We start from the raw sequence: 19,472 nt of genomic DNA, 5'->3' as shown, positions 1-19,472 counted from the left end.
GTGTTGCATTAATGGTCGTGTAACAACGGCCGAGAAAGTCAATGTTTGAAACACAATGACTTTTCACCCCATAAAAAGAAGAGATTGCATGCCTGTTTGGTCATGTAATATTAGTTTTTCGAGTGAATAGTGTAATAAATTATTAAAAGATGGCGCCTCTAGCAAATAATTTTATGAATTATTCAACAACGTTTATATGTGATAGCTTTAAATAACAGCAATACAATGCTTATAGGGCGAACCTTTAGAAATGTTGGAGAAAGTCTCTGAGGATATGACCGAGTGCTTATTACTCCAAATCGACAATTATACAAGGTATAATAATCAGAAAGGAGAAAATACACCTCTATCTTATGGGCAATAATGTCAGAATAAATGAAAACAAGTGCAACAAGTCGTTCTGACATATTTTTTAACATTTTACCAAAAACGCGAATAATGAATGGAATGTCAGGTTTTCTTTTCAAAACCGAATTGAGGATATGATTTACATGTTGTTTCATTCACAAATCATACATTTCTTCTTACAAATGTTGTAGAATTAATCTTCAAACAAACCGATTTTCGAAAATATTTTGTTATATTTTTCAAAACGGTCGTCTTCGCAGCCAGGGCGCAGAACTTCATAATCCATCTGGCTAGTTCTCATAGCTTACACAAGGGAAAAACGAGATAAAACTCAAATGTAGGGATCAAGGTTTATTAATAACAGTTCCGTTCAAGAACCTTAAAGAATCTACTCATTTTACAAGTTTTGCAACTTTTTACTCAAAACCGTTCCTGAACCCCAAAAACTTGTAAAATATTGAACTAGATTTTAGAGAACACAAAACTAAGTGACGTTCTCTTTGTAAACTTTTTTCTCGAAAAATTTGTTCGAGTAAAAATGGTAAACAGAAATGCCAACTTCTGATTGGCTGTCATGTTGATTTTGAAGTTTTGTCATCTAATTTTAGCATATTTACTGGAGAGCGAATTTGAAAATTTTCCCTTTTACTAAGCTGATAGCAAAGACTGGGGAGACCAGCTGATACCAGTTGCTTCTCAAGTTTGCTGTCAAAATCCATTATTGTGAATTGACTTCCATTATGAAAACGTAAACAAAGTCCAAATTTTTGACATTAGATTTGAGAAAAATAGTGGACTAGATCTTGGTAGGTATATCAGCGATGTAGATTGAAGGCCTATAGCTGTTTTGTACTTCTTGAGTGATTTTATTATTAGGCTTGGAGTGGATCTTTTTTATTAACCCTTCATAATGAGCATAATTAATTAATAGCAATTGAGCATATACTTTGAATGTGTTCTATGCTACGTAGCAAAAGACATCGGTCCTTTAGTAGTTATAACATTTATTCTCTAAAATTCTTCTCCGTAATAGCTCTTATAAAAATAGTTAGCGTTGCCAAAAATCTCTCATGGCTAAGCGAAAACCTGTAATCTCTTCCTCTATTTCCTTCCATTTTTCTTTTTCCTCCCTTCTACCTCTTTTTCAGCTACGCAGAATGAGAACAATGGATCAAAGACTCAAAGTGTCCTGAACCATGGCGCAATAATAAAATGTAGTATTTATTGAGGCAAATTATAAAAAGCAACTCTGTCGATAGAGGCTTCTTCTGTCAGAAATAAAATAGTTATTCGCAACATGTTTTTAGTCAATATTTTAATAATTCTAGGACACCATAATTCTAGGACACCATCAAGTAAAATATGGAATCATTTTTTGAGAATATTTTTTCAGGATTATGAAAATGTATGTATTTTTTCTGGGGTGAGTTAATCTCTGCTATGGACACTAGAACTTTTTACCGGATTTACCTACGTTATGACGATTTATTTGATATAGATGTAATGTAATTGAAAATTAAACCCACTGGGTTTAATGAAATCCAGTACAATGTAAATGTAATATAAAAACGCCGAAACTCTAGCCTAGAAAAATATTTTTGAAGAGATCTAAGGACCAACAAGGCACAGATGCACCACTTCAAAAATCTGAGTCCTGAAAGTCCTCATGAAAATAAAATTCATCTACATAACCAGTGTTGTATTTGAAATTATCTCGATATTGCAAAAAACCCGAAAACTTCAGTTCAGGGAAGTGTTCTTTTAAAAGGAACTATAACCTACAAATAGTTTCGGTAGTTCATTTTCCAAAACACAACATTGTTTTTGCTTTTATGCTTCCCACTCATTCGTAAACACAACGATATTTTGGTAATTTTCTTTTGTCTTCCCAATTCGTAACATTTCGGAATAGTTCCGAACTTTTCCATTCACAGAATCGTTCATTTGAATTCGGTCCACGTTTTTTGTCGGTTGATGCGATTTTATTAAAACGGTCAATATTTAATTTTTTTAAAAGAAATTCTCTAAAAAACACGATGACAACTGAGGTAACCAATAATCCGGCTCCGCCACCCTTTAAGCGCAATAAGAAAAAGAAGAAAAATGCTCGGTTCCTGCGTAATGCCAAGGGGTTTGCCAAGCAGGGAATCTATGGACGAGGAACCCACATCGATGATGATCAGTACAATTATTTCATAAATATTTTGGATGCCATGAAAAACGGTTTCGAAGATGTTGAGGAGAAGGGTAAGATTTTGAATTTAATTTTTTAATTATTTTTGATTTAATTCCGATTTTTTCAATTTCCTTAGTCACAATGGCCAACAATGTTTTCGAACAGACCAAAGATAATGAAGTCCATTTGGCCTCCAATCAAATTGTGTGCAAAGTCTTGGAATCGTTGTGTGGCTTTGTGGAACCGTCACAGTTGGAAACCTATTTCCATGCTTTTGCTGATAATTTCCGGCCAATATGTTCCGATCGTTTTGCCTCACATGTTCTACAGAAAATGGTGGAAATTGCCTTTTTGCGAAGTGTGAAGAAGGATAAACTGAAGCAGACTAAAGACGAAGATGATGAAGAGGACGGCGAAGAGGGTCCATCGAGTAATAAAAAACCTAAATTGTCCCAAGATGTTATTAGCGAGGAACGTTACAATTTGGACACTGAATTCCCCGAGGAACACAAACAAAATTGTTCGAACTTTGTGTTGAGAGTGGGTAAATTTATGTTAAACAATTTGGAAGATTTTGTATGGGATTCGTGTGCCAGTCATATTATGCGTACATGTATTTTATGCCTATCTGGTGTGCATGTAGCTAAGGTGGCCTTTGAAAAGGGAGGTGCAGTTATGGCCAAGGAACGTAAGGTCTATGAAGTTTCCGAGGAATTCCAGGAGGTAGCCAAGGAGTTTGCACAACGTTTAGAAATGTGGCCACAGTTTTCTGACTTTCCATATGATGAACATTCTTCTGCCCTGTTAAGTGTCCTGTGTGTGGCCTTGAAGGTGATTGATAAAAATATGCTAAAACATTTTGGTAAAAAGATTCTAATGGAAGGACTACTGAAAGTTGATGATAGTGGGGATGATAAGAAAATTGAAATTCTGGATGATGAGGAAGAACAACAGAAACAGGAGCCCATGGAAACGGAAAACCAAAGGGGAGGAGGGAGAAGAAGGTGGTGAAACAGAAAAATCTACCGCACCTTTACCCAAATTACCCAATGTATTTCATTATCAATGTTCGGTGAGACTACTGGAAACTCTACTTACAGTGGCTGGTCCCAAACTTCTAACACAACTCTATGCCATGTTATTTACCAATAAATTGGCCATATTGGCCAAGGAGCAGTTAACAAATTTCGCCGTACAAAAACTATTGCAAAATATCAAAGAGAAAGAAGATTTTGAAAATGTCTTCCAAGAGCTACAAGAACACATTGAAGAACTGTTAAAGATAGGACACACTGGTGTAATATCTGGTCTGGCCTCGGCTTGTTTACGGCTTCAAACCAAACAGGGCCAATTTATTTCGGCCCTGCAACAAGCCTTACATGTCAGTGGCGACAAGGAAAAAATGAAATCCTTTTTCCTATGTCTCATCAAACTGAAACCCTTCGAAATTCTACAAGAAGACAAATCGGCCTTTGTCCATCTACATGGCTCCCTAATCATACAGGATATTTTACGCTTTAATAAACCCATCTTCTTGGTTAATTGTATTTTGGAAACATCATCGGAATATGTGGTGTCGGTATTCAACACACCCAATGGTTCTCATATCTGTGATGCATTTCTACAAAGTAAATTTATTGGTGAGAAATCACGTGAGAAATTAATTAAACATTTGGAAGGTTACTACGTGGATTTGGCCATAACGAAATTTGGTTCACGAGTTGTTGAGTCATGTTTTGCTGCAGCCTTGGAGCCACAAAAGGCGAGAATTGTCAAGGAACTGGCAGAGAAATCGAATATGTTAAAGGGTTCACCATTTGGTAAATTGGTGTGTACCAAGCTACGTGTTGACACATATCGTCTATCGGCCGAACAATGGAAGGCTAGCCTAAAGAAAAAAGAATCAAAAGCACAGGAATTATTTAAGGATATAATAAATTGACTGTGACCTGAAGGGGAAAATAAAAACAAATTGGTGTTTTATTTATGATTTTTAATTAAAGACGGGGAATCAACTCTAACCTATGATCTCTATATACCCCTATTGGTTTTTATAAAGCCCTATGGTTTCCCTACAGACCAATTGGTCTTTTTAAAGACCTGTGGTTTCTATACAGATCAATTGGCCTTTATGGTTTTTATAAAGACCTATAGAGACCTCGGGTTGTTAGTGCAAAAATGTATTATTTAAAAATTAAAATACTTTTTAATAAATGTTTTTTATTGAATTCTTCCTTTTTTTCTCTTTAGAATTTTTTTTAACTCATTTCGGTTTATTAACACTATTCGTTGTATAGAAAGGTATATCATATAATTGCCAAATTTTCGGACGTTTCTTATTAATATTATAGCGTATACAACGTTTACGGAATGTACCTTCCATATATTTTTTACAGCTCACAATGGGAAACCCGTATTCCACGCAGTGCTTAGTGGCACCAAAATATATATGGCCCAAGGTATTTGAGACCATACTGTTGACAGCTTGCAGGCAATTGATAAATTTCTGTTCGCAGGAACATTTCATGCTAAAGGAGAAATAAAAATAGGTTACAAACTATTGTTCCAAATCTATTCCAAAAAATTTAACTTACATTGGAAACATACCACCATTGGAAATACCATGCATTGATGTACTCGGTTCAATAATCATTTCACAGTGATCATGTTCACGACAGCATGTATCCGTATCACGATGCTTACCCAAATCATTATAATTGGCGGCAGTATTACCGGGACCACACCATTTAGTACCCGGCACAGTGGTCCCTGTGGCATTTGGAGGTGGCAACGCCATGCGATAAATATCCTCATCTTCAAATATTGATTCTTCACTAAAGCCACTGATGCATAATGCGCACAGCATTAAACAGAACGAAATCAATAAAACTTTTACCCGCTGCATATTTCTATGGAATGGAATTTCGTTGCTTCAATACGCCCAACTGAATTGTTTTTGAGTTATTACATGATATTTAAGTAAAAACGGTAGCAGCACTGCAAACAATAGTCCCCGGGGCCTACTCGCTAATGACCTTTTTTTGAAAAAAATGTTCTCTGGAGGAGATAAGAAGCCGCATTTATTTTAACGTATTTCTAGCTGATAAGCTGATGCTAATGTTTTATTTACGTTTCAATTCGGCTAGAAGCAGCGGCGTTCTTGAGGTAGACCAACATTGTACGTTTAAAATCTTTAATAACATGAACTTGAAATTGGATCATATGTTTGGAAGTTGTATTAATTTTTTGATGGCTTAAAGTTTGTAATGCGCATAATCGAAAATTCAACAAATTCAAAATGAAATGCAAGCAGAAAATACCGTTAATTTTTAATCAACCTACCTTACCTCAACCGAAACTTTTATGGAAGGCTACATAATTATTTTGTTAAATGTATCCTTCTTTTGGAATAATGTGGTCATTAAACCCATGATTTCGACAAAACCTTATCGCAAATAGGTTAAAGGCCGTCCATTTTGTAGGATTGCATCGGTACAGTTAATGAACTTGGAGGAAAAAATATAACAGGTATAGCTGAACTCGATTTGACTACGATTTACAAAGACGAATTTTATAAGTCGTTAAACGGTTAAAGGCCGTCCATTTTGTAGGATTGCATCGGTTAATGCACTTGGAGGAAAAAATATAACAGGTATAGCTGATCGATTTGATAATAATCCTTTATAAAAATCCTTTATAAAACCTTCATACTCGTCTATATAGAGGTTTAAAAAATTCGACCAATATGTAATCTAAATAGATTAATAGTAATACGCCTCTATTATAAATGTTTAATACGTCGACCTTTTGAACAAAAATATATTAGATAATCTTTTTAATTATTAAACAATAGTAATAATAATTACGAGGTCAGTTCAATAATTTTGGGATTTTAAATCGACCCTCACAGTTACCATATAATAACAAAGTCGAAACGATCGACTATGTGATACGCTATAGGTTAGGTTCTGTTAAAAGGATTTTCAGCCACCAATCATTTAGCAGCTGCTTGGACTAGGAGACCCTTTTGATTCATTGTGCTCATCCTAATTGTCTGACAGGAGAGGTTAGAAACGAGATAAGGGAAAAAATTAAGGGGAATAGAGGAATATGTTATAGCATAACCATGACAGATTTTTGGAAAGCTAAGTATTTTAATGGGATCAAGTCCGGAGAAATGTGTTAATATGTGCTCAATTATTTATTTATTAAAATTCATTCCTTAACACTAAAGCCTTCCAGCTCTTTTTCAAATTAAAATAATCGATGTGAGAGGCCTAATGCTGCAGAGTCCTGTTATGATTTCCACAACGAGTTTGATCTCATTTTTCCTTAGTGACAGAAAAGAGTTTATTGTTATAGCAACTCAGACTCCTCTGTTTCCATGATCAAAAATGTTGCAATCTGTATTGGCTGCGTCAAAAGAGATTCCGGAGACAGATGAGTGGGTTTTGCTGGGCAATTGCAAATATGCAGCGTATTGTGAGAACCAATTCCACATTCTGGTCATGAGTTTGGTATCGTACTGTCAGTTCTTGACCAATACGAATTGACGAAGCTGTTCCATCCTGATTTTAATTGGGCTAAAACCATTCTCGTATGTATAGGCAGCTGTCACTTTTCTGCTACTATAGTGGTGTGTGGACTCCTGGTTCACTGTCGTTGGTCGAGTAAGCCTCAGGTCGTTTCGGATAGTATATCTGTCATGTTGTTGTAGCACCCATATGCCAAATGAAACTCGTGTCCTTAGCCCATTGTGTAATAAAAACCTTGGCCTTTTTTGCCTTGGCAGCATCGGTTGAGTGGTTTACATAGAGTCATACTCGTCCGTCAAGTGCAAATCATGTCAAATGGTATAACATATCTTTACTAGGGCTACAATTAGTAGTTGATAACCTGTGCAACATTAAGTGTATATTTAGAAGATCTCTTCTTAGGTCAGGTAAGTTTAGGTTGGAATGAGGGGTGGTTAACTTTACAATATATCCAGCAGTTGGATATAAACTTAAGCCAATCAAAGGCTTGTTGTGCGTTCTAGAAAGGAATAAAGTTATAAACAAACACTCAGTCTGTTAAATTCGGCTTTTATATGGGGCCTATGTCAAAAAATGAATATATGTTGAAAATATTCTTTGAAGACGTTGTGTATGCACCGAGCACCTGGAAGACTTAAGGGCCAAAAATATATATGCGATAATTTTATTGTTCAAAATATGAAAGAAATGAAGTAAAAATAGTTTATTTATAAAGAAGTATTTATTTAACGGAGTTTTCAGATTTGGTAATTTATTTTTAAAATCTTTCTTTAGCGTTATTCCTGAAACTGCAAGAATCTATTTCATCTAATGTTAATTGATTTGTTTATTGGTCCTGTATTTGTAATTGTATAAACACGCTAATGATAGTCCTTTTTAATGTTATAAAAAAACAAATTTACCATTTTACAACAGCCAATATATATTTTTATTACAAAAAAATAAAATAAATAATAAAACACATGTAAAAATTGTCTTATATTATTTGTTCCATTATAACTACAATACTAATACTACTAAAAACAGACTTATACAACTAATAAAAAATATATATAAATACTTTATCTTCTTATACATATAGATATATAAAAATATAAATATGTATTAAAAAAATAATAATACAACTATTTCCACTTTAAACGAAATGTTAATTTACGCAAACATATGCGTGTCTGAAAAACAAAATCCCACAAAGGATTCGATACCCCAAATCCTTGATCTTGATGGGCAAAATGATGTTGATAATGGTAGCGTTTCATAAAATATAATTGCTTAAGACTAGGATTACCATAGTGTAGATAATAATGGATCATATCATAGCCAAGATAACCTAAAAGGCTACCGGCCAATAGTACCCGTGGATAGGGTGCAATATATGATAATGGTATATAAAATGTAAGACACAGAATAACAGCCGGCAATGGTGGGAATACCAAACGCATTGGATCAAAGGGCACCTTGTGATGTAGGCCATGTATCATAAAGTGAAATGTACACAGCCAGGGGTTGGGATTCTCCTTCATTTGCATGTGGAATACATGACGATGTAGCACGTATTCTAGCAATGTCCATAATAAGATACCCATTAGGAAATAGACCGATAAAAATGTTATCTAAGAAAAATGATAAAAAATATGTGAAAATGTTAAATATTTTGTAATATTTCAATAGATTGATTTGTAATATTACCTTTAATAAATCACGATTTGCAACGGACTCATTAAATTGATTATAAATAATGGTTGATATGACGGGTATCCAAAATGCCGGCACCAACCACCATGGTGTTTTGGTACACATCTCCAAATACCATGGCCCAAAGAGACGTAATGGCCGATCGACGGGTTTGTGCACCCATTCGTTGTAATACGGTGTAATTTTGGCAATTTGTGGTAACATAGCTTTCGACCAATCCACCAAATGCTGAAATTGTTAAAAATAAGAAGAATAAAGTAGGGTTATTAAAATTAAGGATTTTTTAAATTAAATTATAAAAATATTGTCCCCACTTTTTAGGTTATCTCTCGACACAGAACTGTATCCCTATTATTTTTTTAATTATCTTAAATAGTTATTAATTTCTATTATGATTAAATAGTATTAACAAAATTATCAACAGCTTATAGGGGCTCTAAATTATTCCGCTACAATAAATGTGTTATAAACACCATAATTTTTTAATAATTCTATAATTTTTTTTTATTTAATTTCAATATTTTTTAATGTAAACGTTTAACGTTAAAAGTCATTCATCTAAAAACGCTCGGCGCCAGGCGTCACAATTGTGTTGCTGACCATGAACACCTGTAGTTACAGAATGTAAACAAATGACACATAGCAAATACAGCACTGTGCCGTTGGCAAACAAAACAAGTGGAATCTGTCAACTTGCATTTTGAAGGTATTTTTTGAAATTGTTTCCCATAATTTTTATAAATGTTTATAAGTTTATTTTTATAAAAAATATTAAACAAATAAATACATTATTATTTGTCAATTATTTAAAGAGTGTGGAAATGCAGACACCATGTGGTTCCATGAGAACCCTGAAGGGAATTTTCCAAGAACCAAGTAAGTAGCTAGCTGGTGGTTGGTTGCCAATGGCAATACAAAAATAGTAATGTGTATATTTTCATTTAATTTTTATTTCATTCCCATTTTTCACACAGAAATGAACCATAGACGCGATTTTTTACGTGAAAATAAATTAAATTTACGTGAACTGCAGAAGAATACAACAAATAAATTAATACAAAAACAACAGGAGCTTGAGAGGAGACAACAGAAATATTTACATAGGCGTTCCGATTCACAGCAACGATATGAGAGTACGGGGCGAACGGAATATTCATCAACCACAGGAATGACAGTAGCTAGTAAGGGGACTGGTGATGGGGTCACACAATGTGGAGGAGGAAGAACTAGTGTGTTGAGAGGAAGACCCGAAGAAGTAATGAGACAAAAACAGTTATCATTTCGACGTTCGTATAGTCAGCAAAGAGTTGGTGGGCCTCCAACGAATCCTCATGAAAGGAATACAGGTGCGGATCATTATAGGACAGCTAATAGAAATTCTATGCCTCGCAGTGCCAGTGTGGTATCTGTTGTATCAAAAGCTGAATCATGTGATAAGGAAATACAAACAGAGGATATTCTTGACGAGGAGTTTCTCTATAAGGCTTTGAAAAAGTATGGACAGTTTGAAGACCCCCATTTTATATATTTATATAAATGCCTATTTTTTTACAGATGTAGTTCCACAGAAGTGGATTATCGTTTTCGTGAAGATACCTGCCCCATAACTGCAACCAATGTGCATGCAAATTCTCAAACCATCAATCCTGCTGATGACAATAATCATCAACCAACACAGGAACACATTTCCTATGATTATCACAAAAATACCAATGATAAGGAGGAACAACAAAATCCTTACTACCACTATTCGCCCCGTTCACAATATTCACAAATGCCCAATGGTCATATGGAAGATAAATACAATGACCACGAATTTCACGAACAATTTGATAACTTACAAATTAACACACATCAAACGAGAGATGAAGAAATTCATTCAAGTGCTCGTAGTCGTCAAACAATGTTTTCAACTGCCAGTAAGAAAAAATCAAATGGAAATTATAAATTTGGAAGTAGGCCAATCGCAAAATTATATTAAAATGATACAAGTACTAATATCCCATATGTTTTTCCAATAGGTCGTGATGAAATACGCTTACCCAGATATTTGGAAAAAGAGAAACGTGAAAAAGAGGAGGAAAGGCAAAGGGAAATGTCAAGAGATCCCAATTGTCCACTGGGTCATTATGCCATCAGTGAAGATGAACGTTTGGCAGCATTAAATGCAGCTGAGAAAAGTAAATTTTACTTACATTATTTTTAAATATTAAAAAAAAACTTAAAATTTCCTTTTTACAGAAATGGAATCCCTTGTCCTTGAATTAAATCGTATGCCAATGACAACGGAAACATTGCGAATACGCCGCCGAAAGGTTGAAATCGAAAAGGAACTGTTGCAACTAGAATCAGATATACGAATTTTTTCCAAACCCAAAGTATATGTTCCAACAAGTAGTGGTGGACCTTCCCATGATGTCTATTAAAATTTAATTAGTTTAATTTGATTTTTTTGTTTTATTTTGTTCGATAGGCAGACGTTTAAGTTAAAATTCAAATACCAATGGAATTGATATGCAATCTTTAAACACAATAAATACATATATTTCTAATATATAGACAATGTAAATATTTATGTGTATATTTTGTATAGATTTTTGCTAAAAAAAATATACAAATATACAGAAAATAATATAATCTAATATATATTTTTTAATAACATTTATTATTCTCTACCTCTTAATATGTGGATATATGTAATTTGTTAATAAACGATTTATTCCAACTAGTCTAAATTCTTGTATTATGAAGTATTTTGATTTTTAACATGGTGCTTTGCATTTAAATACATAGTTGAAAATGTATGTAAAAGTATTTCATTGGAACCGACAACAACGTCCAAAGGACTGCGATCCTTAAAAATTCTCCAACTTTAGTCCAAAATTATATTTCTGCTAAATATATTATTTTTGTCTCTTCGATAGTTCTTAGAAAAATAAGACCCTCAGTTTGGAAAACTGGTCTAGGAATTTAATCTTTATATTGAAGATATCTATGTAAAAACATGAGCCAACGGAATGCAAATCTAAAATACTCCAACAAAAAGCTTTCGAAACAATGATATTATTCACAGGGATTTTTCTCACTGTCCCCAATTCACGTTTTCCCTATTCTAACTGATATGAGAGTACGAATTGCCATCTTTCGAATTTAGAATTGAGAAATAGAATTAGTGTAGACTCATTTCATTTTGATTTACGAAATTCGATTTCGATTGTACATTAGAACTTTAAACCGGGTTAACGGACTTTATGAGGATTTATTTGACAAATATGTAAGGGAATTGAGAATTTAAACCCACTTGTTTAACATAATCCGTTACAATGTGAATGTACTATAATTCAAGTAAATCCAGTGGAATTTGTTTGCATTATAAAAACATAGTTTTCGAAAAATATTCAATAAAATGTAGCATAATAAAAAAATTCCCTGAGAATTTCTCCTTTTCCTAATCTCACGTTGTTCTTATTCTAACTGAAATGAGAAGACAAATTGCCAACTTTCGAATTCATATTTGACAAATTTAATTCGTTTATAGTACGTTTACATTTAACCGGATTTCATTAACCCAGTGGGTTTCAATCGTCAATTCCTTTGCATATATGTCAAATATATCCTCATAAAGTAGGTTAACCCGATAAAAAATTCTAATGTAAATGTCGTTTTAGCCATAATACACTTTTTTCTATCACATTTTTAACAAATTAATTTATTTCATAAAAATACAAGAAATGAGGTTCATTTGCAAATTTTCCTCCAAAAAAGCCTGGGAAAAATGGGGGAATTTGAGAATATGAAAAGGTTTTTTCTTTTGGCTTTGAAAATGGCGGATCTTTGTGTAATTTACGTCCATGTTCTTGTATATTAAAAAAAATAATAATATTGCGTTTAAGAAAATAATATTTTAAGACTTTACAAAAGTAGTTCCTATAAAGAATTTTTAAATATTGAAATAATACGATATTGTTGGGGAAATATCAGCTGTAAAAATTCACTATAGTGGTTAACCTGCTGGAAAAACATATTATCTAATTTCTATTTGTATACATCACAATCTCGCCGATAAAATTGTGTATTGAAATTTTATAGACCTCAAGGATTAACAAATATAGAAAGTTTTTAGTAATAAAGGTTTTATGTAAACATAATCGTATGCATTTAATAGATTTGCATCATACTTATTTTTGTTCTGTTCCCGAACTTTTTTAAAGAAAAGGTAGTAATACGGCATTTAATTAGAACTTTTTACCGGGTTAACCTACTTTATGAGGATTTATTTGACATATATTCAAAGAAATTGAAAATTTAAACCCACTGGGTTAACCAAATCCGGTTATATGTAAACGACCTTTAAAAGGGAAAAAATATTAAAATCGAAAAGTTATGGAACGGAAAACAAGTAAAGATTTCAACATTAGATGACAATGCTTCAAATTCAACACAACAATTTAAATTGGGTTTACTAGTTTTGTGGGTTCAGGAACGGGTTTCGAGTAAAAATTTACAAAACATCTAAAATTAGTAGATCATGCAGGTTCTGGAACTGAATTTTCATATTCTTTGATATAATGCATAGTTTACACAGGACAAGAAAATTTACTTTGTGGAGGAGTAGGTGCAAATGGAAACAATAGTTTCATCTTAAATTCAAAAAGAAAAATTCTCAAAAAAAAATCGAAAATGTTACGTTAAAAATCATCATCCACCTGTTTGATTTTTTTCACTGAGAGTAAAAATGAAAAAGAGAGAAAATTCAACATCTAGTAAAAAATTGTATCGAAACAGCTTATTATAACCTCAAAAAGTTTGGCACAAAGATTGGCAAGAGAACTTGCGTTTTATTTGCACATTTTAATATTTAAAGGTACAAAATTCAAAAATAACAAAGATTCAATTTGTTTGTAAACAAATTGTTTTGTTTCTTTAAAAAATAATAATAAAACCAATTGATAACATATCAGCTGATGTAACTGGAAAAATTTTCCCAATAAGAATTTGCAAATACTCAGTAAAACAACTGTAAAATTTTCACTCTATCTTACTGGAATTTAGCGTAAACGAAAACATGTGCACATCGAATTCAAGTAAAAATTACGCACTTTTACAGTTAATCGAGACATCACCTGCGCCAAATGGATTACCTACTTATTGTGCCATGATAGAAACTATGAACTTTGAAAGTTAATCGGATAGTCAGTTGCAATAAATGGAGTACCTATTTATTGTGCCATTAGAAGAGACTACAGGACTTTTGAGAAAAAAATGAACCTGTAATCTTGTGTTGATTTTGAATATTTGACATTTTTGCCAGCTTCCGTTTCAGAAAATGATGTATTATTTTTCTCTTTTACGATTAAAAAAAATACGGGAACACAACAAATGTTACTTAGACATAACACATATTTTCCACAAGCCAAGACAACTAACTTTGGAGAGGTTGTCACATGCTTCAACTTAGACCAGATGTATGATGATAGTAAAAGAAATGGTTTCTTCATTAGTTAATAAAACGATAAGTTGTCAAAAAAATCGTTCAAAATCATATATTACCCATTATCCACCTGTTCGAATTTATTAATTATTATTTTATTATGGTTTAAATAAGAGTAAGTGTATTATAAAACAACTCTGTCTCGATAAGAGTTTACACCCCTTAAAAAGAAAATGCTATGCAAATATACGTCATGAATGTTGCTTGATCATTGTATTATGACTGATAGACTCTTTTGGAATGTTCGCTGTTAATGACTCACTAGAAAATATTATAAAAGTTTTGCAAAAAAAAAAAAAAAATGTATTTTATGACTGATTGATTATTGGGTAGACGAGTACTTATGGTCTAGAGACTGATATAGAACATTGATATACTACATATAGACCAAATGAAATACAATAACAAAATTAAAGGAACTGTGAACAGCCGTAGTAGCGTAATCTGAAAGGTATGAAATCGCTTGGAAATCTAATGAATGGAAGATTTGGAAATTAAAGTTCAAAGTTTAGAAACTATTTGATTAACGTTGAAAACACGTGTGTTTTATGGGACTTATTAATGGCACTTTATTAACATAATTCATAAAAATTTTTGCTGTTCCCAGTCTAATGTCAAAATGTTTGTTTACATTTTCATATGACTAATTTAAAATAGAAAGATCAGCTGATACCTCTCGTGCAGTCAGCTGATCATCTTGTTCGATTTAATATATATAATGCTACATTGGTCTATATCTAAATAAATGGTCTGTTCCCGTACTGCAAGAATCTACTATTTTTTTACTACGATAACACTTTTTTCCTTTATGATATCGAAAAAAATAGTAAAAACTCTTACATTCTTGCTGTACGGAAATAGACCAAAATTGTTCGAACACGAAAAAACACCAATTATAAAATTTACAATACTATAACATAGTTTATCTTATCTCAAAACTTAGCTAATCACTCATACCTGTGCCCCGTTTTAATAAAGAAATTAAATTTTAATTATAAATATCATGGTTATTTACCAATGTCGCATTTTTATGGCTAAGTTCTAGTGTTCTAAATTAAAAATACATTGATAAGTCAACCATTTTCAATGATAAATTTAAAAAAACACGAATGATTCATACTAAGTCCATAGATAAAAACCTACTCTGCAACATTTAACTTACCTCCATACTATCATCGAGACCATTATTATTATGTTTATCCGCCATCTCATCACCATCCACTTCTTCAACAATTTCAATATTTTCTTTAATTTGATTCGCGGTATGGCGGCGACCATTTCTCCATTTTGCAGGTGTTGTCTTAATTTGATATTCTTTCATTAGATACATGGCAGCATCTGAATGTGGCGGGGCACGCATAAAGCGTGCTGTCATATCGGCATTTTCTAAACCACGTAGGGTGTTTATACCACCCGGATGTTTATGCAGGAATCTAGTGATGTCATAGAAATTTTTACGATACTTCACAATGCATTTGCCCTTCAGATCATCATCTGTTGTGGTAGCATCATTGTTTTCTTCGGCAGGTGCAGATGTTTCAAGGCTGGTATTTTCCGAATTTGGTGGCATTTTTCTTTTATCAATTTTAACTCAGCAGAATTTTGCTAAAAACTGTAAAATAAATAAATAAAAAATGTATGATGTTAATAATAAATTGTTTTCAATTCTTAAATTAATTTTTTATTTATAGTTATTTTAAAATAACAAATATTTGATTAAGTTTATCCGAACCTTTTATACAATACGAGATTTGCTATTGTTTTGAATATTTAACTTTCGATTACGAATAGTTTTATTAGTATGGCGTCAACGTAACTTTTTGTATAATCATGTTCTGTTGTTCCAATTATTATTATCTCAGGAAATGTATCTGCTTTTAATTAACAAACAAAACATCAAATATAACATGTTTATAGTATTATATAAAAATTATAGAATTAGGAATTTCAATTGAAAATTAATTTTTATTAAAAATACGATTTTTGGAACCCGGACATTTGATCGTCAATTAGTATAAAAACCCTGTAGTTTAACATATACAATAGAAATAACCGCATAAATCATGATTTATCATAAAAAACGTTCGGTGTAAATGTGACCTAAGATCGCCTGCGATAATCAGCAGTTTTTCCTTTGAGCTGCTTGAGACGCGTTTATACTATAGCTTTTATCGTGATAATGATATTAGAGTACATTTACATATACGATTTTAAATCGACTCGTTTAACGAAATCCTGAAATACACCATAATTATTGACACATACCATTAATCATGATCTAAAAGTCGATCAGCTGATACATACAAAATTAATTTGTGCCAAAAATTTTAGTTTACAATTTAAAAATTAAAATAAAAATTACAACAATGGAAATGTTTTTGCAATTCTGTGGTCGTTGGAAAAGTAAAAAAAAAAATCAGCTAAAACCACAAACATTCACAAATCCTGAAAATAAACCTTGATCCCTAATCATGATCAAATGTTATATGTAAATTCTCTTTTAATTCCTTCGTTTTTAGATCGAGTTCCGCACAACATTAATTTAAAAAAAAATCGCCCATCTTTCTGAGCAATTTTTAGTGTAAAGCAAACAAACATTTATTGTCATGAACTCAGCTGTCGTGTTTCTTGTAAACACAGGGTAAACCAATAAATTTTTTCATCGTAATTCCTTATGTGTGTCATTACACAAAACATTTTTACATATATATTTTACATATGACAAAAAAATGACAGGTGATCCCTTAAGAATTATGCATGATGCAATTATAAGGTTATGTATCAAAACAAAGATTTTTGTTTTGGTCTCGATTATCTGTCAAATGTTTCCTTATAATATTTCAAATGGTTGGCAACACTGCACATCGATTTCAAGTAGAAATCACCCACTTTGACAGTTAATCGAGACATCAGCTGCGCTGAATGGACTACCTATTCATTGTGCCATGGAATTATGAAACACTGGCAACGTGAAATTTAAAAGGTGTATGCATGATGCAATAATAAGGTGATGTATCAAAACAAAAACCTTTGTTTTTGTCTCGATTATCTGTCAAATTTTTCCATATAATATTTCAAATGGTTGGCAACACTGGACATCGAATTCAAGTAGAAAATACCCACTCTGACAGTTAATCAAGACATCAGCTGCGCTAAATGGACTACCTTCTCATTGTGCCATGGTTGTATGTATACGTAAACAAATATCAGCTGACTATCATTTTGATATTAGCCAAAAAAGCAAGGATTTAGTACGTCGATTTAGAAAGGCATAATTTAAACGTGTATTTATAAAAAAAATCTATTATTAGCCAATTACAAAATATGTATAGGAGAAATTGAAAAAATAGTAGATTTTACAAGTTTCAAATGTAAAAATGTAGTTGATATTTTATCAACAACTTATTATAAACATTGTTGTAATATTTTTACGTTGTTGCTATTTTAATGATAATCAGAGAAATTACAACGATACATGGCTTGTGTTTAAATATTTTTTCGTGTTAAGCCAGAATAACATGCCGTTATATTTGTATTAAAAAATACAACAACAACATGTATTGTAAATAAATTACATCATTTTTTAATCAGTTAAATATAGAAAACTAGTCGTATTTAATACGAGTATTACAAGAAAAATGTATACGTAATAATGATTAAAGATATATTCATTGAAATATATAGAAAAGCATTTTGTGCAAGGAATAATTCTCGGTTACAAAATGTCTTTTATAAGGACATTAAAAAGTTTGAAAGATCTTTAATGAGAACTTGAAAGATATTACTAAGTCTGCTTTTCCACAGGCAAATTTTTATTTGGCAAATACTGAGTTTGTAGGAGGAAAGAAAAAAAAATTTGCCTGTTCAGAATTTGCCGTACACGCAAATTCTGCTTTGCTCTGTTCGTTGAAAACAATTTTGTTGACATTTCCTTTTGAACCTATTCGCTTCACTGACACACAGCCGGCTTTTGTTTACAAACCTGTTGCTTTAATTGGTGCAAGTGAAATTTAATTTTTAATTTTTGCAATTTATATAATAAAATATATAAAAAAAAATAAATAAAATATTAAAAAAATATTTAAAATGCAAACACTTTTGACTTTTATTTTCTTTCTTTTGTATTTTGATTTGCAAATTTGGCAAAGAAAAATTTGCTAGTGGAAAGTAAGAAATAGCAAACACAATCAGAAGGAATACTTCTCTATAATAAAATAAATTCTATAATGAATGCGTTTTCTACAATGAATATAAAATTTATAATTAGAATGTTGTAAAGATATATGTTGCGAAATTGAAATTTAATACTGTACAAATTGAACATAAAATATATATTTATAATGTTGTAAAGATATATGTTGCGGCATTGAAATTTAATACTGTACAAATTTAGTGTAATAATCAATAGTAAACACAATCAGCTGTTTATTCGGTCAGCTGTTTGTTGACTGTGGAAATTTGACGTTTTCTCTTTAAATCAATTAACAGTAAACAAAACAATACATATAACGAAAATGCAAAACATAACAAGATATAATAATAGAATTAAAGGGTATTTCAAATATTCAGTCAAAATTCAAGATTTTAGAAGGTGAGTTCCTAAAAAACCATACATTTTTTATCAGAACTTTTCAGCCACTGTGTTGCATTGTCTAACAGCAAAACTCAGTCAATTAATTTGTTTAATTAACAAAATACAGAGGACAAGTGGTTTGTTTTCTTTTGTCGGGATATTGGTTTGTTTTCGATGTCATAGGGATATAATAAACATAACCTCCAAATTGTGTTTTTGTTTTTATTTGTAGTAATCATAAGCTTAATGACATTTTAACTACCCACAATGATATACAATTAATTAGATTGTTTAATTATATAGGCGCACACGTGTATAAAAGTGTTACAATTTATGAATTCTAGCGCTTTGATGCGTTATATCATAACGGCGCGCTACTTATATTGCCTTCTTAAGTATTAATAAGGAAGTTATTTGTTTTGTCTGTAGTTTTATAGGTCAACGAAATCATTAAACAGCAATTAACAGACAAGGAAAAAGCTACAAAGAGACCATTCAATATGAATTAATGAGGTGATATTTCTATTAAATTGTAGATTAGAATTTATAAGAGGTGATAAGAGTTGCATTTTATTTTTTTTGGGACATAAAGGATAACTCGGATTTTTTTTTTTAAATATGTAAATTGAGGTATTAGGAATTTTCAAATTCGTG

At 31.8% G+C, this 19,472-nt stretch overlaps 4 protein-coding genes across 4 annotated transcripts; 2 read left to right on the top strand and 2 right to left on the bottom strand.

The window, feature by feature from the left end:
* The first annotated feature begins 2,383 nt into the window (after positions 1-2,383).
* Positions 2,384-4,466, top strand: LOC133328222 (nucleolar protein 9). The gene is given in 3 exon segments (XM_061536771.1): positions 2,384-2,595; positions 2,661-3,505; positions 3,507-4,466. Coding segments are annotated over 3 exon segments (2,016 nt in total). The 5' UTR covers position 2,384.
* Positions 4,467-4,781: 315 nt separating this feature from the next.
* On the bottom strand, positions 4,782-5,429 carry LOC133328234 (phospholipase A2-like). Its single transcript, XM_061536782.1, has 2 exons — positions 5,119-5,429; positions 4,782-5,052 (listed from the first exon to the last, which is right to left on the bottom strand). Exons 1-2 carry the CDS (start codon positions 5,427-5,429, stop codon positions 4,788-4,790), a joined length of 576 nt encoding a protein of 191 aa, XP_061392766.1. The 3' UTR covers positions 4,782-4,787.
* Positions 5,430-8,183: 2,754 nt separating this feature from the next.
* LOC133328233 (uncharacterized) lies at positions 8,184-15,815 on the bottom strand. The gene is made up of 3 exons (XM_061536781.1): positions 15,408-15,815; positions 8,749-8,982; positions 8,184-8,672 (listed from the first exon to the last, which is right to left on the bottom strand). Exons 1-3 carry the CDS (start codon positions 15,813-15,815, stop codon positions 8,184-8,186), a joined length of 1,131 nt encoding a protein of 376 aa, XP_061392765.1.
* Positions 9,579-11,180, top strand: LOC133328223 (uncharacterized). Its single transcript, XM_061536772.1, has 5 exons — positions 9,579-9,630; positions 9,729-10,248; positions 10,309-10,709; positions 10,776-10,934; positions 10,996-11,180. Exons 1-5 carry the CDS (start codon positions 9,597-9,599, stop codon positions 11,178-11,180), a joined length of 1,299 nt encoding a protein of 432 aa, XP_061392756.1. The 5' UTR covers positions 9,579-9,596.
* Positions 15,816-19,472: the final 3,657 nt, after the last annotated feature.

Source organism: Musca vetustissima, unplaced genomic scaffold (assembly GCF_032173495.1).
Source record: "Musca vetustissima isolate MV318-11 ecotype Yass unplaced genomic scaffold, APGP_CSIRO_Mvet_v1 utg14942, whole genome shotgun sequence".
NCBI lineage: Eukaryota > Metazoa > Arthropoda > Insecta > Diptera > Muscidae > Musca > Musca vetustissima.
The sequence above is the reverse complement of the archived record's forward strand: the minus strand, read 5'-3'. Positions and strand labels throughout refer to the sequence as shown.